Source organism: Scomber scombrus, chromosome 7, assembly GCF_963691925.1.
Source record: "Scomber scombrus chromosome 7, fScoSco1.1, whole genome shotgun sequence".
NCBI classification, from domain to species: domain Eukaryota; kingdom Metazoa; phylum Chordata; class Actinopteri; order Scombriformes; family Scombridae; genus Scomber; species Scomber scombrus.
The window spans coordinates 9,386,631-9,411,167 of record NC_084976.1 but is presented as its reverse complement, the minus strand read 5'-3'; the positions used below and the strand labels follow the sequence as shown (position 1 = coordinate 9,411,167).

The 24,537-nt window shown below is 40.1% G+C and overlaps 3 protein-coding genes across 3 annotated transcripts; 2 read left to right on the top strand and 1 right to left on the bottom strand.

Moving 5' to 3' along the window:
- The first annotated feature begins 2,022 nt into the window (after nt 1-2,022).
- On the top strand, nt 2,023-3,528 carry LOC133983361 (C-type lectin lectoxin-Phi1-like). Its single transcript, XM_062422427.1, has 3 exons — nt 2,023-2,084; nt 2,357-2,499; nt 3,188-3,528. The coding sequence occupies exons 1-3, from the start codon at nt 2,023-2,025 to the stop codon at nt 3,526-3,528; spliced, it is 546 nt and encodes a 181-aa protein (XP_062278411.1).
- Nucleotides 3,529-4,361: 833 nt separating this feature from the next.
- Nucleotides 4,362-9,941, top strand: zgc:101716 (uncharacterized protein LOC492784 homolog). Its single transcript, XM_062422832.1, has 8 exons — nt 4,362-4,543; nt 6,054-6,155; nt 7,220-7,363; nt 8,061-8,111; nt 8,311-8,455; nt 8,849-8,975; nt 9,079-9,211; nt 9,349-9,941. The coding sequence occupies exons 1-8, from the start codon at nt 4,439-4,441 to the stop codon at nt 9,511-9,513; spliced, it is 972 nt and encodes a 323-aa protein (XP_062278816.1). The 5' UTR covers nt 4,362-4,438; the 3' UTR covers nt 9,514-9,941.
- A 5,987-nt stretch (nt 9,942-15,928) lies between these two features.
- On the bottom strand, nt 15,929-24,470 carry tbc1d31 (TBC1 domain family, member 31). The gene is made up of 23 exons (XM_062421939.1): nt 23,985-24,470; nt 22,798-22,938; nt 22,376-22,491; nt 21,921-22,099; nt 21,578-21,729; nt 21,306-21,465; nt 21,013-21,213; nt 20,741-20,905; nt 20,533-20,612; nt 20,264-20,410; nt 20,015-20,148; nt 19,786-19,919; nt 19,482-19,661; nt 19,151-19,383; nt 18,970-19,042; nt 18,804-18,883; nt 18,562-18,697; nt 18,003-18,095; nt 17,454-17,582; nt 17,108-17,302; nt 16,871-16,940; nt 16,584-16,742; nt 15,929-16,208 (listed from the first exon to the last, which is right to left on the bottom strand). Exons 1-23 carry the CDS (start codon nt 24,053-24,055, stop codon nt 16,054-16,056), a joined length of 3,183 nt encoding a protein of 1,060 aa, XP_062277923.1. The 5' UTR covers nt 24,056-24,470; the 3' UTR covers nt 15,929-16,053.
- Nucleotides 24,471-24,537: the final 67 nt, after the last annotated feature.

Here is a 24,537-nt window from a genome sequence, read left to right as displayed (position 1 = left end):
TGCGCGGCTATAAATCAATATAGGTGATTAGTCAGGTGGTACATTTTAATGTATTTCAGGGCACATTAGCTGTATACTGTAGACATTTAAACATCTTATCCTGTTTTTTATAAAGTTGTTTAACTTAAAAAAGAAAAATACTGCTCATAGGATCATTATTGTTATTGCTAAAGGAATCGCATTTAATCAATATTTTGGTCATTCATTGTAACAAATGTTGTCATATAATATAACACTGATATTTTATATTAAAATACAATAACTTTTACTCATCGAGACAAAACAAAAGTAAAAGATATTTTTAAACATTTTTGCATTCTTTTTCAGTGCAAGGCAGTAAGTGTTTGTAAAAAACCTTCAACAAATTTAGAGTTGTACCAATGACACATCAAATGATGGTATTTTACTTTATTTTTTCTGGGTAGTTATATTTCTGACAGTCCAAGCATAATATCCATGAGATTATGAGAAATGGACATAGTTGTTTTTTTGTTTTTTTAAACAACACTTAGCGGTATACTCAAAGGCCTTTTCCTAAGGTATGTTCATATGAATCATGGTAAAAATGAATTATTGGCTTTATATAACTTATATAAGGGCATAGGTGACACTCCAATGAACATAAAGAAGTCTTTCAGGGAACTGTACTTGCTGTTTTATTTTTTTGCTACTTTGTAAACCTCAAACGTTTTTCACCTGTCTACAGAAAAATTCCTTTCGTGGCAACGGCAGTCGTCAGCTTATAGCTACCAGCTGTGATGCAGACAATTTGTGCAATGTTAATTTAAATCCCAGCTGTTGTTGAGGCTCTGGCTTGATTTCTAGCTTGATTTAGAAAAGATTTATATTTTTATTTTGTTTGACGACAAAACCCAATACATTTTCTGCAGATGCAGAGTGGAATTCAACACATTTAGATACAAAACAAAATGTTCCTTCTCACAAGTTCCTTTTCATGAGGAAGATGTTGCAGAAATTCAAATATATTTGCATGTGCAGGAATATTAATACACTGGTAAACAATTCATCTTTGTAGTTGAAAAATCTGCAGTGATATTTTTAATGATGCAAATATTAGTCTAGAAGTACTTTGACTATTAAAAAAACTGCTGGACTTTGTGCAGCAACCAGGGGAGATGACATCACTTTGGATCAGTGTATTTTCATATGCGCGGCTATAAGGCAAGATAGTTAAGTACAAATGTTCAAACATAGCTGTACCTGCGAGAGGGCATCATATCAAAATCCATTTGGAGAGAGACAAAGCCTGAGAAAGGTGAGTGACATCAGTACAGCCTCACAAATTCTGCTCTTTTCATGTAGGATGATACATTGGTGCAATTTTAGAGAAATTAAACACTTTATTTCTGATCTCCATTCATTAGCCTGTGGCCATGTTTAAAACATTTGAACTTTACTTTAGCCAACTGATGTTGCCTTTTTTTCCCTCCAGAGTAAAGATGCTGTTGAGGCTATTGTTCATCTCTGTACTTGGTAAGTGGATCATTTTATGCATGTGCACGTCTGTCGTTGCCTGACACTGTGATCTATAAGACTGATTTTAATTAATTTTTTTTCATCATATTTTTCCTTTTCTCTGCTCTTGCTTCCTTGTTCTATTCTGTACAAATCTCTTGCATGTCTGTCCTTCCTGGAAGAGGGAACCCTCCTCGGATCACTCTTCCTTTGGTTTCTTCCTTTTTTCCCCCATAAATGTTTTTTTGGTTTGGATTTATCCATCATTACTTCCATTCTTCAGTACTAAGCAGTAAAGAATGGGTAATAGTGTCCCCCACCCCAATTCTTCCAGACTATAAAATAATAAAAACGATGGGAATGGGAACAGGAAAGCTTATTTAATCCTTTGTCTTTTCACATTTCACAGGAAGTGCACACTCGACTGTACCAGGTAGGACTCGTGCTCACACTGAACCACAGACCAACTCCTGGTGGATGATTGAGCTGGATGGTGTCTACAACGTTTCCTATATTATCTACAACAAACAACAAGGATATTTTAATATGGACATTGCTCAGATCTTCATTGGAAACTCTACTAACACCAGCAGCAGTGACTCTCGCCGGTAATACCTTCATGTTATTTTGAATTGCTTTATTTCACATTTTCAAGATTCAGCATGTCCTGTGTTTTTTAGACAGGTTTTACTCATAATACATGATGTGTGTGCATGTTCATGCACACATTTCTAACTCACAGCTTCAATGCAAAGGTGTTGTTCCACATCTTCAAATCAAGCAAACTGGAAATTGTATCTCACAAAACCACAAATATCACACATCCTGTCCTTTCTGTCCCTCTCTGCATTCTGTCTGTCCATGTTTTTCTTTCTTCCAGGTGTAAAACCATCAAAGTCTTCCAAAGAGAGACTAATTACTTTAAATGTGATGAAGCAGTGTTGGGGCGCTACGTCCATGTGTCCTTTCCACAACAAAATCTTGTAGGTTCGTTAGTAGCGACGATCTACGGAGAACGACAAGGTACAATAATTGTTCTCTTACACAAATCTTACACAAATTTGCTTCTTCAGTGCAGTGCATACATACAGTCACATACTGACAGTCACAGAGGAGTTAATACTTTACTGCAATATCTCCTTTACAGTTAAATGTGGACACATATTGACATTCATGCCTCTAACTATATGCTCAGAAGAATATAAATTGATGGCCATGAAATGAGATTGACAAGCTAATCACGTCAAAGGTTCTCACTTTTCTGGATTGTGTTGACCACAGAGCTGAAGGAATTTTCCCCAGTTTCAAACCACACAGGGAAATAACAAAATCATTTGAAATTTCAAATTATTTGTAATTGAGAAATGATGTGACATGGAGTCATTTTATTATGCACTTGTAGAACAACAAGTAGCAAGGACCTGTGTTTTCTCATATATTTATCTTACAGACAAATCTTTCTATTTCATAACATGTTATCATTTGGTTTTTGTTTTATATTATGAAACTCAGAGAATAACAGCTGAAAGACTTAGTTTACATATTAAGGATGATGCCATTATCAGTGAAATGACGTGTTTCTTCCAGATGACTCAGTTCATTTGTTGAACCCTCTGGCAGATGATTACAAACAGTTTGCACATGTTCACTTATTCATTTCACCTGAAACATTTCACAGTGATTTTTCTTTCTTTTTCTTTTTTTAAAATAGATTCACCCTTTGTGCTGGTCAAACAGAATATGACGTGGGAAAATGCTCTGTACTACTGTAGGGACAACGACATGGACCTGGCTTCCATCACTGATAAATACATCCAGGTTTGGGCTAAGCTGGAGGCTGAGAAAGCTGACACTGAGTTTGTGTGGTTGGGCCTTCACTACACCTGCACCCTGGAGTTCTGGTTCTGGGTCAATGGTCATGACTTAAAATTTGATAAGTGGGCTCAAGGTGAAAAAACAGAAGACTGTGGCATGAGTGCTGTCATGGACAAAAATGGGACATGGTTCAGGGGGCGTGACAATGACACATTTAATTTCATCTGTACAAAGTAAGAGACAAATTTGACAATGTCTCCTCTAATTTAAGTGCAGCAGTTTACCAATTAAATGACTCTTTGACAGCAGCAGTATATTTAATAGACTGTTTTCACTCTGGATGTTAGAGCATGAATGCCCTCTATATCTGTGACATTTCTGTAATTAATTCTAAAAGTAGTGCTTGTTTTTTGTGATATAATCATGGACTTTTGAATATTGGGATAACTTTGAATGGGCGATCTACATTTTTTTTAGTTACTTGTAAATGTTTGGGATATCTTTCAAAGTATACAGAAATTACAATAAGGCATTTGTACATATCATCATATTGCCATTTGTGTGAAATACATTTTATGTGGCTACATAATTTTTCCTGATATGTAATACTTTAATGTGCAGCCCTCAGTGTGTAGCCTATATTTGATTGAACCTTCTTTTCGTACCTATTTATTGTTGTTTATTCTTTCTTATTGATGCTCTTCTGTTTTTTTACTGTCCACTTGCTGTTGGAAAATGATCCCATTGTGGGACTAATAAAGGAATATCTTATCTTTTCTGTATACTAATTTTGGTCTGAATGCATAGCGTATAAAATAATTCATGTTGGCCTATAGGTTGTTTTTTTAAGGTTTTTGGGCGTTATCAAAGCTTTTTCACAATGTATGTGTTTGTGATTTCAACGACATATCTACATTAAAAGTTGGATGTTATTTAAACAATGTATTCATGTCTTAATTTATCGGAACCTTTCTGCCCCGGAACTATAGTCACTGCACGGTGTAGTCGCCGTGCTGTTTAAAGTACAGTACTGTGCAACAACCACGGGATGTAAACAATCGCAGCACATGAGCAGAGATAACTTAACGCCTGTTGGACACGTTTATACAGTGACAGTGTGTGGTTTAGTAGCATTTCTCGGCCTCTGATGGAGATTTTAGGCAGCACGTTTGATGACTCGGTGTTTTCGGAGGCGAGAGACCGAGTGTGTGTGTCTCTGTCCTCTTACAAAGCCAAAGTGTGTGAGCCTCAGGTGAGTCTGTCCAACACCAGCTGACTGACACTCAGCTCATATGACGAGTCACATTTAATAAATGCTGTTAGCTTTATTCTGTGGGTGCTCTTCATTTCGGAATCATTTTCTGTTTTCTCAAAAGTTCCAAGAAAGGAATTGATTAGGCAATTCCAAACCTGTAAGATAGATACAGTAACTGTTATACTTTACATGAAGTCTAGAAGAATATATTTGAGGTAGCTAAAGAATAAACTACACAAACAAACTGGGCAGAATCAAATACTGTGATATTTTTGGTCAAATACCTCGCTATCAATATAGTAAAGAATGACTATTTGGTTCTTTCACTAAATAGTTCCACAATGAGGTTTTTGATAAAAAATCATCATTAATGTGAAACAGTTACAACAGTCTGGTAAGACAACATTTATAATCATATCACAATATGCAATCTCTAATCTAGTCTCATCAAATGGATACATTTGATATCATATTGCTATATCCAATATCATATTGATTTAATTCAAATACATGTTTTGGCTGCATTTTAAGTCAATGATATTTGCTGGATAAGTAATGTGTTTGCTTCTAGTTTCAGTGAAACATAACTTGAATACTGCTTTTCAACATTTACTACTTGCTACACTCATCGATCACTTTATTAGGAACACCTGTGTAATCTAATGCAATCTAATACAACAGCTCTGCCATCAATTTGTCATTTTTACCAAACTTATACATTTTCAGTTTTTGTTGATATTGCCAGAAAGGTGATAATTCTACTTTATGTTTATTATTGAGGCAGTAGTGGATAGTGCTGGTGTACTGGATTAGAGCCTGACAGATATAGCGGTCATTATAGGCTGATATTGGCCTATCATAGATATATTGCTCATATTCTATGTTTATGCCATCCAATATGTACCTTCTTTTTTTAAGATTTAGAGGCAGCATTTTATGTATATTTAATCCTTTTTCATGATTCAGTGTTTATGTATACGTATTAAACTCTCAGTGAAGTGTACAGTTTCAGAGCACTAATGTCATTTTTTATAAAAAATAATTTTATTCTTAAACTGTAAAATATCATATTACATATCTTCGTCACAAGTGTTTGGTAACCACATTCGGGGAAAAAAGTGTGTTTATGTACATATTCTGTATATATAACGTTATTGGCTGATATATCTATACAACATTTTTCTATTCCCTACTATCCGTATAGGCATCAGCCCCAAACATCCAGTATTGGGCCTTATAATGGAATACATTATATTGCAGTGTTCCTAACCACCCCATTAACATGAAACTTCCCACTATGATCTCAATAACAATCATAAAAAATAGATTTATCACCTTTCTGATAATATCAACAAAAACTGAAAGTGTATTATCTTCGTGAAAGTAGAATTGATGGCAGAGCTGTTGTGTTGGACTACATTAGATAACACAGGTGCTCCTAATAAAGTGCTCAGTGAATGTAGATGTGGCTGAGTATCCTGTATTCTATTTCTCTCTCTCTCTGCAGTGGTTTTGTGAGAGTGCTGCTCTCGATACGGACGATTCTCTGGAGAAGCAGAAAGTCTACAAGTTCAGAGGTGACTTGGCTGTGAGGCAGGGCAAATACCAGGTAACATAACAGTCATGCAGTTCTATTCATCATCACACATTTAAAAATGTGAGGACAGGTGGCTGTTATGCAAAACTGTAGCAGTGAGAGATACAAACACTATTTGAATGTTTCTGTAGAGCTGCTGGGGAGATAACATCAAACAGCACTGACTCGTTCCCACAGCCACATCAACACTTTACAACTGTCGGTCAGTTTCTGTCACGCATTGATCACTTTTTATTCGGGTTGCCATTACTTATAGGGTTAGGAAGGTTACTTTAGAAATGTAATACTAGTTACCCTATAATTGTAAGAAGTAATGTAACTATTTCAATTACTTAATCAAAGTAATGTAAGCTATTACATTTGTTTACTTCTTGATTACTTTTATAATTTTCTAATGAATGTTTTCAGCTGTTAGGGTAAGTGTACCCATTAAGCACCAAAATCTAAGTTCAGGTGTTTTTCATGGATACTGACATGATTTATAAGGGAGATCTTTTCTTATAAAGCAAGATTTATCTCTCGTTTGAAAATGGATTCATTAGTTCATGTAGATTTTGGAATATAAAATAAAGATATTTAATGAAAAAAGTCAAAAGTCATGTTCAACATTTAAAAATGAGGGGAAAACCCTCCTGAGCAAAATCTTAAAGGTCTGACTTCAGATCTTTGTGATCATCAACACTTACAAGTAACTGTAATTTAATGACACATTTTTTTCTCACTAACAGTAACAGATTATAGTTACATTTATTTTGTAATTAAATTACGCAATGCCGTTACATTTAACTAGTTACTCTCCAACACTGCTTATCACATGGAGAGTTATTACTCTCCTTGTTCCCTTTGTCATATATTTATTATAGCCAGCAGTGTGTGTCACTGAGACATTTCCTGACAGCATTGAAAGGTCTCAGGAATCACATTTAACTATTTCACATCGGAAACACTTCAGTAGAAGTTCCAGTACCTTAATAATAGCATGCAACAGAAGTCGCTTCAGTTTTCACGTCACACTTGTTTTTTGGGTTTTTTTAAGGCTTCATTTTCTATCCTTGTGGTATGTATGTGTGGTATAGGAAGCCCTGGATGCGTACAGCAGCTGCCTGGAGTTGATCGCCGACAACAACTTGACCATCAGAAGAGACGTGCTGGAGGGAATGGCTCGATGCTGCACCAAACTGGGACAGACAGACCAGGCGCTTGAGTTGGCCGACTTACTGGTAATTCTTCTGTGGGTTTTTCCATGCTGACCATTGTCCCACACAGGTGACTGTACCTAGAACAACCTGCAGTCAGTGTAAAAGCATTTGGATACACTGAATGCTAAAAACATCAGCGAATAGTAAACAGAATACCTTAGATTTGTTGTACTTGATAAATAGTTACTGCAGCCACGATCAACAAAAGGTTGAATCCTGATCTACATTTCCCATCTTATAACCATTAAAGACCACCAAAGATACCACTGCAGATTTCATTTAGTATGTACCTAATAAGTTAGATTCCTTTTAAGAGTAAAATTGAACAAGAAGTATTGCCTTAACAAAAAAAAAGGTGTGTTATAAGAAATAACGTTCAACAAAAACAAAATTCCATAAACTTAACGTCACTGTTGTTGACATTTCTTTAAGTGTGCCAATGTTTTAAACATTTACTATCCTGACCATTTGGTTGGTTTTCACTCTCCTTTCATGGTGTGAAAATCAGTGTGTTGAGGCTTGAAACTATTTGAAAGTTTAGCTTAGTTTTTAGAAACACAACACCACCAGAGTCTACGTTTCAGCTCGTGAAAGCAGTCCACGTGGGCGGTCGCCTCTTACATCTTAGAAGCTAGATTTTTCCCTACAGCACATGAACACACCACTCTGGATAAAATGAGAGTTGACATGTCTTATGTACTGTCTCTGTTTCTTTCAGAGCAAAGAAGCCTCAAACACCTGCCACCTGACGGGCCTCCTGCTGCTCAAGGTAAACACTGAGCAGGACACACAGTTTTTTCCACTTATTTACCAATTTTGTTGGTGGTGCTACATCTATATTTAAATAACTTGACAAGCAATGCAAAGGGAGCTTTATTGATTATATTTTATTGATTATATATATATATAATCAATAAAATATAATCAATAAAGCTATATATATATATATATATTTTTTTTTACTAAAGGTCAGCATCTACCAGAATTTCAGAGATGTAGGATCAAAGATGTCTTCCCTGCAGCAGCTGTGCAGCCTGCTGCCCTTTAACCCCTGGCACTGGTGCAACCTGGGGCAAACGTGTCTGCAGCTGCTGGAGAGCGACAGAGCCACAGGTAGGATGGAGTTCACTTCCTGTCACATTTAATAAAGTTTTCAGACCGTTTTAAATTTTCCCCATTGTGTTATGTTTCAGACTAGATTCAATTCATTTCTATCCCATCGTCTACTCACTGTACTCCATAATGACAAAGCAAAAACAGGTTTTTGGAGTGTTTTGTTAATTGTTAAGACACTCACAGTTGAGCTCTGTTGCATCCTATTTGTATCAATTGACACTGACAACAAATCTGAAGCATAACAAAATGTGGAAAACTTTAAAGGGTCTGAACTGAATATATAGTTCATTTTATCTGCTTCAGTAACTGGACGCTGATGATCTATCAATGAAGCTGTAAATGTGATTGACTTGTCCTCATAACATGATCTCCTTTATTTACCTTTACTAGGATCCTCTTCTCCACAGAGGTGTGAGCCAGCAGGAGAGCAGAAGGACGGAGAGATTGTGGAGCAACAGGAGGAGCTAGATGAGGACAGGATCTGGCTGAAGGCCTGCATGTGCTTCATCAGGACGAGGTACAGCTCACAAAGGAGAGGAGCACTCTCAGATCTGATGTGTTGTTTGTTGTCTGTATGAATAAATGTATCATGTCTCCTTGTCTTCTATTTCTGTCTTTAGACTCTTGTTGAGAATCCTTCGGCAGCAGCAATCCTCCTTTGTACTGCAGCGCAGTGAAAGCGCCCTCCAAACAACAGAAGAGGCGTTACAGTGGTTAAATCCCAAAGAAACAACTCTGCAGGCCATCACTGAGGTAAGCCAAGAGCTCCTGGTTTTGTGTAAGAATGTTATCTAAAAGGTTGAACGTTTTGAGGTAGGCGAAGGCTACGGATAGTATTTACACAGAATCACATTTTTCAATATGCCTGATTTTTTTGTTTCACCTCCCAGGTGATGTCAGAGGACCTTATCCCAGAGAAGATGAGGGAGGACTACCAGGACGGGGAGAGTTTGGGCAGCGTGTGTGTGCAGAGCTTCAGAGAGCGCTGGTGGAACAAAGTCTTACTGACTGGAGTGCTAGAGACTGATGGACCACATCGCAACGCAAAGTCCTGATGCTCTGGTGTTAACCGTTTACAGTTGGAGGGAAAAAAATCACTGTACGTCCATCTAAGAGGAAAGAAACAGACAGTGACGAACCAGATCCAAAGACAAGACTCCGTATAAAGTACCAACTAGTGACATTGTGTTGTAAAATCAGGGAACGAGAACTGCATTAACTGAAGAGCCATTTCATAGTTACACATCACACATTGTTCCCCAAAAACATATCAGATATTTTGTATGTGTGTCCCTTTATGTGAAGCATAGTGAGAGCTGCACACTGGGTGTCAATCCCACATCACCAAACACCGAATGTGTCACCTTGGTATATAATTGATGGCAGTGATCCGACTCTGCATTGACAGAGGACACAAAAGGAGACAAAGTCAGACATTTTCAACTCTTTAATATTCTCCTCAAATGTAACTTTGTGCCATAACATGTTTCATATCTTTTAATAAAACATACATATTTTGTTTTTACATTTGTTTGATTTTGAAGTTCACATGTGTTTCACAGCAGATATTTGTTTGACATGTAAGAACAGGGAGATGACAGGTGTAATTAATAATGTTAATAATGGCTGCATCCCATTTATTATACCAGTGTCAGGTCCTTGCTATTGTGCAAATTGGGTTACTAGCATACACTAAATCTAACAGTAAGGCTTTTAGTTCCAGCTGTGTTTCTCCTAATATGACAAGTTTGAGTGACTGCTGTGAAACAAGTATAGTTTTAGATGCAGTCACTTCTCATTTATGTATTTATCTTCACAGTTCAGAAGCAGTCCGCCTTCATTATTAACCGTTCTCACATTTGGCGCTGACAGCTGGCACTCCCCTTTTAATAGTTTGACAGTTTTGTTCTAAAATAAAATATTCACTGTAACCGAACAATAGTCAGGTGTTTTTGGGTTACATAGCAGACTATTGAGCAAATGTACTGGATTCCCTTTATACGCCTACATTTAATTTTCACTTAATTGCCTGATTAGACCTCATCAGGACTATGGGTGTTTACAGACTGTGCTTCTTCTCTGTTAGTTCTGTTGTATTTGTCAAGATGGGACAATTAACACCTTATAAGTTTGTGAGATCAGATACTGTAGCTCCAACCTGAGTAGAGGTCTTATCAGCCTAATAACTGATTAAAAAAAAACAGTGAGCATATGCAGTGAACACACTTAAATAATTTGACTGTTCAGCTGAAATATTACATTTTAAAATCAAAGTTATTAATGAAAGTTCATAGCCGCTCCAGGTTTTGAAAACATTTAACAAACCACAAACCTGAGTGTTAATTAAGAAGATACCAGCACATGTAAAACCTGTTTGTCCACAGTCTGGATATTTCTGTCAGGTCTTGGTTATGTTTGGTTCAGATCTGCTGTGTGTCAGTCACTCGGTCATACTCTTGCTCCTCACTAATGATGCCGCCCTGCTGTGAAATGATCTCCAGCCCTGTTGTCCACCTGTCACCTGTCCAATCCCATAGGTGCCGCTGAATGAGCTCTGTCGAACAATGTGTCTGGGTCTTTCAGTATAAGTCCAGTTTAGGTGCAGCTTTGTTCCTGTAGCTGGTAAGAACCCTGGAGACTCTGTGGTCGGGTGTAACTGAAGGGGGGCCTGGCGGTGCCACTGTGGCGGATCTTGCCTCCTGGTTCCAAAAGATAGAACATTGGTTTCTAACCCAGATGTGTGGCCTCTTGGATGGGATACAAAGTCCACGTTTTGATTTAAGTTTAGTGGGTAGCTCCATTGTCCTCTTTGTGCGTTTAAACCTGTAATGATCCCTGAAGGTTGTGTCATCCAGTGTATATTTCTTTGTTGAAGGAAGAGTGTTTCAGTACCAACATTATGGTGATCAAAATTAGATTTAGTATTGAAGGGAGATTGATAATGGACAGTGTTATGCTGTGCATGTGTCAGGGAGCCCATAGTGTTTGACTCTTGAAGCTCTGCAGCTTTTTCACCTGTGGTTGTGGTGATGGTGCGGCCAGTGAGCTGAGGCTGAATGTATGAGTTGTCAGTGTGACTGACATGGATCTTGTTTTGAGCCTGAGCTTGTGTCTGGTTGTCATTCTTCTGTTCAGATTCCATGTTTGTTTTTGCATCATGCTGGTTAAAGACAGATCCTGCTGCATGCTTAGCTTTTCCCATAGAAACACTCTGAATTGTTCCTGCTTGAGTCACATTCTTTGGGCACGGCTGTGTCTGAATTTGGGTTTGTGAAAAGGGTTTTGTCTCCGTTTGTGTATCTGCGATGTGCAGAGGATGTGTTTTACTGATGCTGCTCTCCAATTCTGCATTGGGATTAGATAATCCACTACTTGGGACATCTGCAAGCATTTGCGCTTTTTTCTGAGTGCTTTGCACATCTTCAGACTGACTGCAGCAAATTGTTTTGTTCTGGCTTGATTTCAGCTGACTGACACTGTCATTTGATGTGGTGGAAAGAGGGGCAGTAAAGGCGGGGACAGGTTTGGAGCTGCGGTAGAGCCTTTGGAATTCCTGCTGGAAATGTGTGACTGTGCTACCCTTGAAAAGAATAGCAATACTCCGATGGACCTGCCAGGACAGCCAGGAGAAACTGAGGACACCAACACCCACACAGAGACACAGATACACACACATAAACACAAACACACACATTAGGGGGCTACTGAGACCTGAAAATCCAAGAAAGCAGACTATGCATGCAAATAGAAATATACAATTTTTGCATATTAATCAGATGTACTTAGAAAAAACAACTCCGAAATGAGGTATTTACTGTGTGCACAAACAGTATTTGTGTGTGTGTGTGTGTGTGTGTGTGTGTGTGTGTGTGTGTGTGTGTGTGTGTGTGTGTGTGTGTGTGTGTGTGTGTGTGTGTGTGTGTGTGAGTGTGTGTGAGTGTGTGTGTACCTGTATGAGCCAGTCAGCACCTCAGTCCAGTCAGTGATGATAAAACTCTCAGCAATTTGACCAGTCAGCTTCCTGCCTGTCTTGGCACAGTAAGTCTGTCCATCAACACTACGAACTGACAGCTTCTACACACACACACACACACACACACACACACACACACACACACACACACACACACACACACACACACACACACACACACACACACACACACACACACACACACACACACACACACACACACACACACACGATCAAATGAGTTGCACTTCAGGACACAGATGAAATATCTGTCTGAAAAAGTGTCAATAAGTAGGCATGAAAAAATACAATGTGTCATTTAAAAGTAGATGTGAAGCTTATATGAGACTTCAGCAGTCTGAGTTAGTCATATCAAGTGGATATCTGACACATTTACTGTCTTTTTAGCATCAAATTCCCCTTTTGTTTAATCGGACAGTGCTGTGGTGGAAGTATAGTAACAAAAAGAGGGACTTTGGCTCTAAAAAGACTAATATTGAAAGATATCTACTTGATTTGACTCATTTGGATGTTTGAAGCTTCATATTAGCTTCAGCTCAACTTTTACATACATTTTTGCACAGAAGCAGGATTGTGGATTTTGTCCCCCATCACTTACATTGTAGGTGCATTATGAAAGGACCATTTAATGGTCAGCATGAACAGGAGGAATGATTACAGCAAGAAAAACCTGTTCCAGTGTGGAAACACATGCTTACTGTACGTTGAATTGTCCAGTGACACATTTAGATCCTGATTCCCAATCCCATTATTCAAGAACCACCCCAAATGGACCAATGAGCTCCTGACACACGTCTCCTGCTGTACAATGCATAATTTAGTAGTATTAGGATTCAGATTTGGTCCAGGAGTGACTCTCCAGAAGTCTCCTGCTTTTCCACACACTCGTAGGCTTGTGCATAAAGCCTGCTTTTGCTCTCATGCACAGTCTGCCCAAGGTGCACTCTGTGAGTCTACTGTTAGCATTTGGCAGGCAGCCAGACATCTGTGCTGTGTGTTGCTGCAGGGGTCAAACTGTCATTTAGTTTATGGTTGAGTGGTTACAACAGAAATAAGACTAATGTAATTAATAATGATGCAGCAGGTTTTAGAAAAGCAGCAAACATTAGACTTTTCTTTAAAAAAAAAAAAAAAAATCTCAGGTTTTTTATTTTATACCTCAGTGAGGATTTGAATGGTATGTAAGTAACCGCAATAACAGAACAGAATTCAGACAGGTAGGTGAGACAGGAAGATGGATACACTCACAGGGAAGTTCTTGCTGTTGAGTTTGATTTCCTGCCACATGCTGACAAACACGCTCAGGTTGAGATGATCTAGCAGCAGATGAATGGACACGTTCCTCCTGCTGGCCTCCAGAAGATCACACAGCAACTCCACATCGCTGAAGCTGTCCATCACTATGAGCAGGACCTACACACACACACACACACACACCCGTGCATGGTGTCAGATCACTAAAGCCATCAATCAACTGCACAGACAGATACCACTCACTGTGCATCTGACCTTTCAGCACACAAAATCTAATATTGACATTTTTCATATTCCCCCACATGGATAGCATGTTGTTTTTTCCATTTAATGTGATGGCACCTCAACGTACCGTTTTAGCCTTTCTGATGAACCCCCTCACCACATCTTTCATGCCGGCTGCCTTGCTGTCAGACTGGAAAAAAACCTTGAGGGTGGGCCTGTCCTGGAACGGATCACCCCACTTCACATCTGGAGAGGGTCAAAATATTTGTTGAAATTCTGATTTGCCAAAAAAAAACCAAACAAACAATCTATATTGAGTTGTCTGTAGTTTATATGTATCAGAGTAGTATCATGCTTCTGGGATACCTTTCACTCCAGGCAGTTCCAAGGCAGCCACAGTAGTATCACTGTTTGTGGACACTGCAGGGCGTCGTGTGGGCGACTTGGAGTCAGCATGTGAGCTCTGCAACTCTGTCTCATCATCATCATCAGATGGACCAGAGTCAACTGTGTAAAGCAATCATTAAAAAAATACTTTATGATGCTGGAAATAACAGGACAAAAAACAAGAAAGTTATAAAAATGCAAAAACCAACATGTACCTGTGTTTGCATCCCTCACATTCTCCTTGATGTAATTCTTCTCTGCCTCTGACAGAAAGTCCACTTCTCCCTCTATGTTTAACATCTCTTGGTATCCCTCTAAGCCCTGGTTGAGCAGGCAGTCCGCAGCCAGCCGAGCACTCTCATTGTGGCTCAGATCCAATGAGGGTCTGCTGGCTGTAAACTCATTGTAAGAGGAGGACGGGATGCGTAGGTCTTGAATCCGTTGCCTCAGCTTCCCCGCACGTTTTGGCGTCCTATACCACAGTGAAGAAACACTGCTGCCATCCATGGTAGCTGGATTCAAAATCCTAGTCTTGTTTTCTGCAGTTCAGTTAGTGGGAGATGTTAAAATGCCTCAATCCGGAGTCTTGCGCACCTATAATTTAGCAGGGAATAAGTTAAACCATAAAACGGCTGATGATGCAGCTGTGCCTGCTCCTCAAAGCCTGAATGGTACATATGGTTCTCAAAGACAGAAATGCAGGTGAGAACAGAGTAGTGAACAGAGTCAAGAGAACATGGGACCCGCCCAAGCCTAAGGCAAGGCATGATAAGACATGAGAGGTAAACAGCGGTAAATGAAGGCATGTTTTAGCAGATGAGAGCAGGTGTGAAGTAAATGTTACTCAGTGAAAAACAAAGGCCTCAAGACATTTGTTTCTTTTAGGCATGAAGTTTGTGTTTTTACTTGTTAATAATCAGGTCAGCAATGATTAAACAAAATATGCCCTTCAGACACCTAAGACAGGTGGATTCAGGGCAGGTTAGCACTGATGAATGATGGGTGGAGGGATTGAAATGAATGAGTGACAGATATGTGGATGGCTGTCATTTCAGCTCATGTCTAATCACACCTGGATGCTTACTGGACCAGAAACAGATACATACAGTTCCAGGCACGCCCATGCAGAGCAGAGGAGCAGATGCACATCATTCCTGATCAGTTTTTATAGTTATCACACTTTGACATCTTGACTTCAACAGAGTTCATCCAACCTGATCTGTGACTCTCTTTCACACATACATTATTCAAACTGTCAAACAAGCAGAAACACAACCCAAGCTCCCTGAAACAAACTCCCCAAAACCTTGATTCATCTGATCTACACCAGCAACTTCATGCTTTTTTTCCTGCACACAAATGTGTATATTCACATTTTCATTCGGTTTTTCCAATTACATGCGACTGTGATAAATTGGTCAAACATGGCTGATTTCAAAAAGCACAATGAGACGGCAGCTTTCAAATCAGGATTTAAATTTTTTTTTTTTATTTATCCAAAACAGGTTTTATAAATAAGACAAGTCATTAAAATGCATTACAAAATTCAAAATGGAGCAGAAATTGAATACAAATATTTACACTGAGTCCATATAAATCCCAATGAAACCATGGAATGTATGTTTTCATGAGATAACAGCTGCTAGGTAAGACGCGTCATCTTTCCTGTTGTTCTAGTTTGCTCCAGACAAAGAATATGTTGAGTGACACATTGCGGACGCGGAGCAGTTTGTGGTCACTGGGAGACAGAGGACAGTGTGTGGACAGACTGTAAGGAGGCAGAGCTGCCCTCTCTGGCTCTAGCTGCCAGCTTGTGTCTCAGCTCTCGGACTTCCCTCAGCAGTTCTCTCTCGCTGCTGTCCAGCTGGGCCCGGCCTCGGTCCAGAGAGACTGACAGGAGACGAGAGGGAGAAGGACAAAACAGGAACATTATTAATATAACTTAATAATCCTCATATTATCCATGAAGAAAAAATGAATTTTGTTTGACTTTCTATATTCACTTTGTGGTTTTTCCAACTGATCATTATCTTTCTGTACTGACATCAGTATAGCGTACTTATCACTATCTTGTCACACCACCACTGTTGACACACAAAATTTGCATGATTTCCATTTGTTTGGTCAACAAAAACAAATGTCATCTCCACAGACAGAAACCCAACAGAGCATGTCTTAAATAAGGAACAAAAGAGGAGAGGAATACATTTGCGAGCCAGCGGTTTGTATTTTGCCTCAGGGGACGTGATACTTTCAGTAACTTACAGTTGGTAGAGGTGCTCTCTGAAGGTGATCTGCTGTTCAGACACAACATGTTGGTGGCAGCGTTGGATTTGACTGCTGGACAGGCAGCCGTGCTTCCAACATCAACAGCAGTGTTAGCATTTTGTCTCTGAGGAAGTCCTCTAGTCTGTCTCTGGCCGTCTGACACAAAACAAACGCTGTTACAGTCGATCCATGTTTGGATAACAGGCAGATCAGCTCACAGGCCACAAACAAAACTGACGCGCGCGCGCGTGAGCGTGTGCGTGTGCGTGTGTGTGTAGTAATACCTGTGTCTGCTGAACACCTTGGCAGTCGCTGCTCCTGTAATTTGGCCCTCGTACTCGTCACTTCATCCCACTGCAGCACAAAGCCACACACACACAGATCAGATATGCTTTCTTAATGAATAAAACAAATATAACTACTTTGTGATACTGATGTCATACTGTACCGATTGTACATGTAAGAGTGAAGCCAACGCATCCTGTAAAATTGATCTGTTGGCACACTTTCGTTGTTCTCACCTTCCATCCAGCCACATCTCTCACAGTGTCTGCCAGTCTCTCCTCCTCTGCCAGGGTCTGCCTGTGAAGCACTGCCAGTCTCTCCCTTTTCCTCTCCTGCTCGGCGTCGACCTGCCGCAGGCGTTCTGCCACCTCTTTCTGCCAGTCCGACTCCAAGCCCAGCTGGCACGCCTCCGCCAGGGACTCTTCAAGGGCCTGTTGGAGTGTGTGGAGAGAAAGAGTGGCTTTGATAGTTTTGTGTAAATATAGAAACGATAAAGTGCGTCGAGTTAAGGTTGACAACATATGCCAAAATTGTAACATTGGCTCTTTTCTCAGAGCGCTGTTGGTTGATTTTCACTCGGACCTGCATGTTTGCCTGAGCGCTGTGCAGCTGCTCTGTGTAGCTCTTCTCCTCTCTCTCTGCCTTCCTCATCCTCAACTCCACCTCTTCTTCGACCTCTCGTCCCATGCGCTCCTGCTCCTTCAACAGGTTCTGAAGGAAACAAGAAAAAAACAAGTAGAAGAAGAATAAATATCACCACATCAGTCAAAATACACATGTTAAAGGAATAAGGTGATAATATCAGAAGGAAGACATTGCAACAATCTTTAAGTGGTTATTGCATTAACTTAACATGTTTTATGTATATTTAACCAATCATTTTACTACTATGGTTATATCTTTGTTTTAATTGCTTATGACCAAAAGTCTCAGTTTTAATATTGGGTGAAAAAGCTCTAAAGATGAGCAACTGATCTGTGATTACTGTCATAGGTTTATCTAATGTCCGGTAAAAACAGTGAAAACAGGGGTAACTTTTAAAGCTTTCAATGACATAACAAAAGGAAGAGAGGGAACTAAAAGTGAAGGCTGCAAGAGAGGAGTGAAGGCTGAATACAAGGTGTGGGTCACCTGTTCAAGTCGCCTCCTCTGAACCTCCAGCTCCATCTGTCTGACTTCCAGATCCTGGACTGCTGTGGCTGTTTCTCGCTCACAGAGATTCATCTGCAGCAGAACATGACAGTTATTACGCCCAAAAAAAACAGATAATAGCCCTGTTCTCTAACATGATAAACCTAATATTGTGATTTTAATAATATCACTGATGATTACTACTGATTTATTATGACTGTGTCCCAAAAACACACAGTTAAATGTTTTAAATACTAACAACTGTTAGACAACTTAAGTTAATATATTCAAAGTTACTGCCTTTTTAATTTCTAATTTCCTCTTTTCATTACCATACTTCCATCAAAGCTCAACAAGGAAACACTACCTGGGGGTAATTATGTAATTAAACAACTGTAACATTGGAAGACATTCACATCATTTGACCTACTTTTTGCATGGAACGAGAACTGGATATTGTGACTTGGTGCATTAGTTGTATGTTTAGCTCTACTCATAAACAAAAGAACAAGCTATAATATACATATTGTATATGAGCCATGAGGAATGCTGTCGTCACCTTTCTACCGATCTCCTGGTCTAGTCTTTGTATCTGCGAGGCTTTCAGGTCCTGCTGGTGTTTGAGGAAACGTCTTCTAGTTGCATCTAGCAGCTGTAACTCCTTCACCTTCAGCTCCCTCTTCATGGCTGCCAACCTGCAGAGGACAGGGCACCAATTCTAATAAATCCCATCATTCTTTTTTTCAAATTTTTTAAACACTTATGACACTTAAACTGGATGTGTGTGTGTTCTGTTTGTACTTTTTCCTCTGTTGTGTTAGTTTTTCATCTTCTTGTGCCAGGATGTTTCTGCGCTGCTCCTCTGCCTTTTGCAGAAGATCCTGCATTCAAATCAAAGTAGTAACGTGAGGAAGAAATGCAAACACTGGGTTTTATATTTGGGCGACATCTGAAAAATCATTTTTACCTGTTGTGTGTAGTAGGTCTCCTCTTCAGCTTGGCGACGCACAAAATCTGCACGCATCGCTGATACCTCCTGCCTGTTGAGACGATGCACACGCACACTTTAATCTTTCAGTTGTGCTAACTAACATGAATTTGGGTTAAATAACATTTTTTTCTGCTATTGTAACCATCTGTAGCCTCACCTCTCGCGGAGGTACTCCATCTCCTGCAGCCGTATCTTCTCCCTCTCCCGGCTCTGATACTCCACTATGAATTCTGGGTAGTGGTTGAACACGGGGTACTGGCCCTTGGTAAGTGGTGTGAAGTCAGAGAGCATTGTCCGGGGATGGATGTCAGCTGGCGTGCCGCTCATCAGCCTGTAGGCTTCTTTTATCATGGCTCCCATGTCCAAGTTGTTACGATGGTGAAAAAAGTACTGAGGAGGGAAACAGGAGAGATGAGAGAGAATTTTAGAGAACGTTTTCTGGCTGACCCTGTTTAGTTTTAGTGGTAGGAAAAGAAGAGGAGAGTTACCTCGAAGTCCTGTTTCTGGGCGCAGAGAAGCAGAGGTTCACGGCAGCAGGTGATGTAGGCCACGCAGGCCATGAGCAGGAATGATGGATGGTTGGAGAAGACGTTGTCAAAGAGCCTGAGCCACTCATCACGAATTAAAACCTCTGAGAACAAGGTCTCCAGCAGGGGCCACACATAGAGCTGTTACGGACAGACAGAGACATTAAATGTGTGAACTCAAAACGCCGTCAGCCTGCAGTTCCAGGACGACCTGTCCAACCGCTTGTCCCCCCTTCACCTGCAGGTTCTATGTAGCTGCAGTTACCTGTGAAGTAATGCCGCAGTCCACTAGGTGCTGCAGCAGCTCCTTGTCATGGTGAGCCAAGACGTTCTCCGCCATGCTCAGGATGTTCAGAGGAGGGTTGGGGAAGTACTCGAACCAATGCTGACACCAGTTCACTGAAACATAACATATAATATATCTAAGTCAATAAAGCTACTGCTAGAATGTATATTAAAGTGACACTACCAAACTGATGTAAATTAAAAAGTACCTATAACTGTGACCACCACCTCGAAGCAGAGCATCGGATTGTTCTGGAAGAGTTTGACAAAAGGGAAGGCTACCAGGGGAAGATAATCCACCTCTCCAAAGATGGATGCCCAGTGAGCTAACGCAGACAAAACTCTGTGGAGGGGGAATGGAGTGCTAAATTACAGATGTGTTGGAAAATGTTGTGTTTAGATTGAACTTCGAAATGTTGTACTGAAACTGTGAAGTGCAAAGCGGGTTGTGTAAGTACCTCTGCAGCCCCCTCTGCAGCTTGTGACTTTTGATGGGATACTTATCATGCAGAGTGAGGTAGGCTGAATGCAGGCCTTTATCTGTCATACTGCTGTATGCTGCGTGGTTCTCTGGGAGACACAACAGGGACCGCCACACAAACATCCTGCAATACACACACAAATATATCATGTAAATCTCAAAAATACAGAGATACCAATACATGCAAACACTTTTCAGTTATGAGATGAAATGCATGAATCCTCCACTTGTGACAGTAAACTTTACCTGTATTTAGCAGGATATTCTCCAAATGCTTTGAGCAGAGACACCAGTCGCTTCTTATTCAGACCAGCAGGGAGCTCATTCTTTTAAAGGAAATACACAAACATCTTTATAATGTATAAATAAAACTTTACATCATTCTAAGGGGAAGTACTCTAGTAGAATTTTTAAAAATATACAGCGGTGAATGTTTTTTGTATGTAGCTCCTACCTCTTTATCCTCAGCTGTACCAGAACCAGCAGGGGGTCTCAGTATCTTCACCTGAGTCCGGCTTTTTGTTTGTCTCTGAACAACCTCTGACTTGACCTTGACCCTAAGGTTTGACAGTTGATCAGCTTCAGCATCAGAGACTACTGCCACCTGGGAGGGAGGAGGCTGAGGAGGAGAGTTAACTACATGTTAGGTTAATATTCACCACGTCTCACATGCGGACACATACAGAACACGCTTAACACCTGGTGCATCATTTCATTGACTGTTACCTTGTTTAATTCCTGTGTGAGACTCTGAACACTGTACACATTGATGCTGCCGTTATCCATGATGGCCACGACGTGTCGGCCGTTGGGGCTGACCGACACTGTGGTGATGGCGTCGTCGTGGGAACCAATGTGGAAGAGAAGCTTGCAGGTGTGAATGTTGATGAAACGCATCACGCCGTCCTGGCTCAATACACCAAGTGTCTACAAAGAAAAAAACGAACATAAACAAATGAGATTCCATAGCAAGAGAACAGAGGAGATCAGAGGTCCACCAGTTCCTGCTGTGTGTGTACCTGGTTGGCTCCTCCGTCAAAGCTGTCGGGCAGGAATTCCAGCTGTCTGACAGTTCGAACCTGTGTGGGCATCTGAACCACCCTGACCAGCTGCTGACTGTCCAGACACCACAGATGCAGCAGGTTGGAGCGCCCACCAGCAGCAAGGCTCTTTCCATTGCTGTCAATGTAAAACAGTTACATCAGTGTTCTGGTAAAACGTTGAGAAACCCAGTCATGAAGAAATACACTAAACAGCTATACAGTCACTGGCTGGGGTGTAAGAGACCCACCGCGTAACAGCAAAAGCCTTGTAGGAGATTTTGGGTCCACAGTCAGGGACAGGCAGCTGGTATTTGCAGAACAGTGTGTCGCTCTCCCAGGCAAAGATAGAGTCATCGCTGAAACAGCTGAGGATGGTGTTACTGAGAGGCAGAAAAAACACCTGCAACACAAACAACAGAGTGGCATGAACATGAAAAGAAGCACAAAGCCAAAATCAGTGCTTACCTTAAATTTAATTGATATAAATCCTTAGCTGACCAAAACATCTACACAAACTGCATGAAACTTACTAAATTACATTTTTCTTTAATGAAACTGGCAGTTAACTAAGCAGCATGTTTGCATCTTTACCCTCTGTATGCCAACAGACTGCTTGATGTTGAGCTTCCTCTTCCTCTGGAAGGTGTCCAGGTCCCACAGCTGAGCTGTGTCTGAAGACGTGGTGATGGCGTAGCGGCCTGAGCTGTGGACAGAGATGGACGAGACTGCTCCCTCGTGACCACGCATCCAACTGACCAGCTGCTTTGTGTCTGAGCAAATAAAGAAAAGGGAAAATAGCAGAGAACAAGTTTAGTTACAGTTAATGTGGTGGTGAGTGATGAACAGAAGCAAATGACACACACTTGCTTGGCTATAGGTCAAACTGACCAGCTGCTTTGTGTCCAAAAGAAAGGGAATACTGACTTTTGTTTGTTGTTTAAAGAGAAAATACAATGTTTAGAGTATAATTTGATCTACACAATAGAGCATCATAAGACAAAAGACAAATAAAATGCATATAAATAGCAACTTGATTCATTCACTACCTTTGTCAAAGCACTTGATGGTGTAGTCAACCAGAGCCACAAGGAACTCTGTGGTCCTTCGGAGGCTGAACGCCAGAGCGGTGCAGGCCTGTCCCGTCTTCTGCACCAGACGAAATCTGTCCCATGGAATGAGCAATAAGAACAAAAAAAAGACAGTAAGATTTTTTATGGTGAAACATTATGACATCCATGAAGAGGAAAAGAAAAATTGTGAAAAAGTTAGAGTGGATATTTTTGTGCTCTGAATAATTAACATTTAAATGACTTTAACTAGCAGAAGATGTGGGCACAGTAATGACCATAAGATCTGTGGAAATGCTCCCATGTAAACATACAAATAAAAAATAATCCAGTTGATAAAACAAACACTCAAAACACTAAATTATTCTGGGGCTTCTGAGCTGTAGCACGGAGCCAATCACCTGTTTCTACTGATGTCAAAGACATAGATGTTGCCATGGTGATCACCAGCGAGGAAGGAATCTCCTGTGGTGTCAAAGGCCACATGGAGGAAACGCACCGTCTTGGCCTGCTGAGCAGTGCGGACCACAGTCACTAACACACTGTGAAAGACACAAGCACACGATACTATACTCAGATAATAAACTACACATGAGTGAATCATGGCTGCTCTCTAGTGGTTACAATTGACCCTGAGAGAACTGGCTGAACAGTTAAGTGTTGTAACTCAACCATCTGACCCTTTATGCATAAAGAGATACACATGGATGACAAATTAAAGGAAAAAGTGTCTTTGTAAGATGTTCAACCAGTATGAGCCTCCGCAACAGCCTCATTGGCACCAATTCTCCAAGTCTCATGAAGTTTATTGGAGGAAACAGCACTATTTCTCTATAAACGATGTGTTTTGATGATGGTAGCGCTGTCTAATATGTCAGTCTAATTTTCTATAGATGTTAAATGAGGTTGAAAACTTGAGATTTGGCAGCTGTGAAGGCTGTGGATATGATTCATTTTCATTAAACCATTCAGTGACCCCGTTTCCTGAAAGGAAGCATGAATATGAAATTGCCCACCACAATTTTAAGACTGAATACTGTATGAAAAGTACTAAAAACCACAACACAATACTGTCACAATGAAGAAATATCATAATATTTTGTTTATTTTTATAAGTATTGAAGAGGTTTAGTCCAACTGCAAAACAATTGGTTCTTAAAGTGGGTTATAATAACGATTAATATTAATTTGACTGTATGAGTAGCCTAATATTTTATCAATTTAGCTACATTTGATGGTAAACTATCTTTCCTGGGCAGACTTTTGATTAACTCCACCTTTTCCTCCCAGTAGTCAGCGCTGCATGTACCTGAAATTGAATAAGAATGTGCATCCGAGTTTCTTACATGACCTGTCAGTGTTTCAAATGTCGAAATCAGCTGGCTCTCTGGATGCACAAGTACTGACAAGCTCAAAAAGTGTGACTAATCTAAATCCAATTCAAATCGCAAAGCAGTTTGCCACATTGCAAGGTTATTTTAGGTATAAAAGTCTATCACAGAGACATGTTACAACACCTCCCTGCAGCATCAGGTGCACACAACAAACTAATGAAGCAGCAAATACAGATCAACTCAAACGTTGCTACCTTTTCCCCGGTGCTGGTTTTCGATGCCAGACTTTCCCTTCCTCTTTGTTTCCGATGTCCGTCACCTCCATTTAAAATAGGTTTGTGGAAACTCGGATGTAAAAAGTTAAAAATGTTATACACTATAATCAATGTAATATTTCGTTGCCGGTTTAGAGCAGCGGGGCTAGTTAAAGTGCTAGCCAGCTAATCTCTTTGCTGGCGGAGCGAACAGCGCGAAATTTGAAAAAGAAAGGTAACATTGAGTCTATTTAACTTCATGTAAAAACACAGAAGACGTAACGAGTGTCGATAAAAGCTCACAAACGTTTACTGTTAATCAGAAAAGTGAAATTGTCCCCCAAAAGTTTCACATTATGTTGTCAATTTTGTTCAACTTCAATGTTTTGAGGTCGTTATTTTGACGCCTAAAGTCGACGTAGGAGGTAAACAGAGAGATGCATGTTGGGAGTTGTAGTTCAGAACGTCAACAATTCTTCCAGTGCGTAAACTAAAAATTCATTCATTTTAATTTTTTATTTTTTATTACTTCACTACAGTAATTTTAAAGAAA

What these genes read in the sequence shown, in the direction of transcription:
- LOC133983361 (XM_062422427.1), top strand. Translation starts at nt 2,023, where the DNA reads ATGGACATTGCTCAGATCTTCATTGGAAACTCTACTAACACCAGCAGC. An exon ending in AGCAGCAGTGACTCTCGCCG is followed by an intron (nt 2,085 to 2,356) that starts GTAATACCTTCA and finishes TCTTTCTTCCAG; the next exon opens with GTGTAAAACCATCAAAGTCT. An exon ending in GATCTACGGAGAACGACAAG is followed by an intron (nt 2,500 to 3,187) that starts GTACAATAATTG and finishes TTTTTAAAATAG; the next exon opens with ATTCACCCTTTGTGCTGGTC.
- zgc:101716 (XM_062422832.1), top strand. Translation starts at nt 4,439, where the DNA reads ATGGAGATTTTAGGCAGCACGTTTGATGACTCGGTGTTTTCGGAGGCG. An exon ending in TGAGGCAGGGCAAATACCAG is followed by an intron (nt 6,156 to 7,219) that starts GTAACATAACAG and finishes TGTGTGGTATAG; the next exon opens with GAAGCCCTGGATGCGTACAG. An exon ending in TTGAGTTGGCCGACTTACTG is followed by an intron (nt 7,364 to 8,060) that starts GTAATTCTTCTG and finishes TGTTTCTTTCAG; the next exon opens with AGCAAAGAAGCCTCAAACAC.
- tbc1d31 (XM_062421939.1), bottom strand. Translation starts at nt 24,055, where the DNA reads ATGGAGGTGACGGACATCGGAAACAAAGAGGAAGGGAAAGTCTGGCAT. An exon ending in CTGCAGAGGGGGCTGCAGAG is followed by an intron (nt 20,149 to 20,263) that starts GTACTTACACAA and finishes CCCCCTCCACAG; the next exon opens with AGTTTTGTCTGCGTTAGCTC. An exon ending in ATGGAGTACCTCCGCGAGAG is followed by an intron (nt 19,043 to 19,150) that starts GTGAGGCTACAG and finishes TCGTCTCAACAG; the next exon opens with GCAGGAGGTATCAGCGATGC.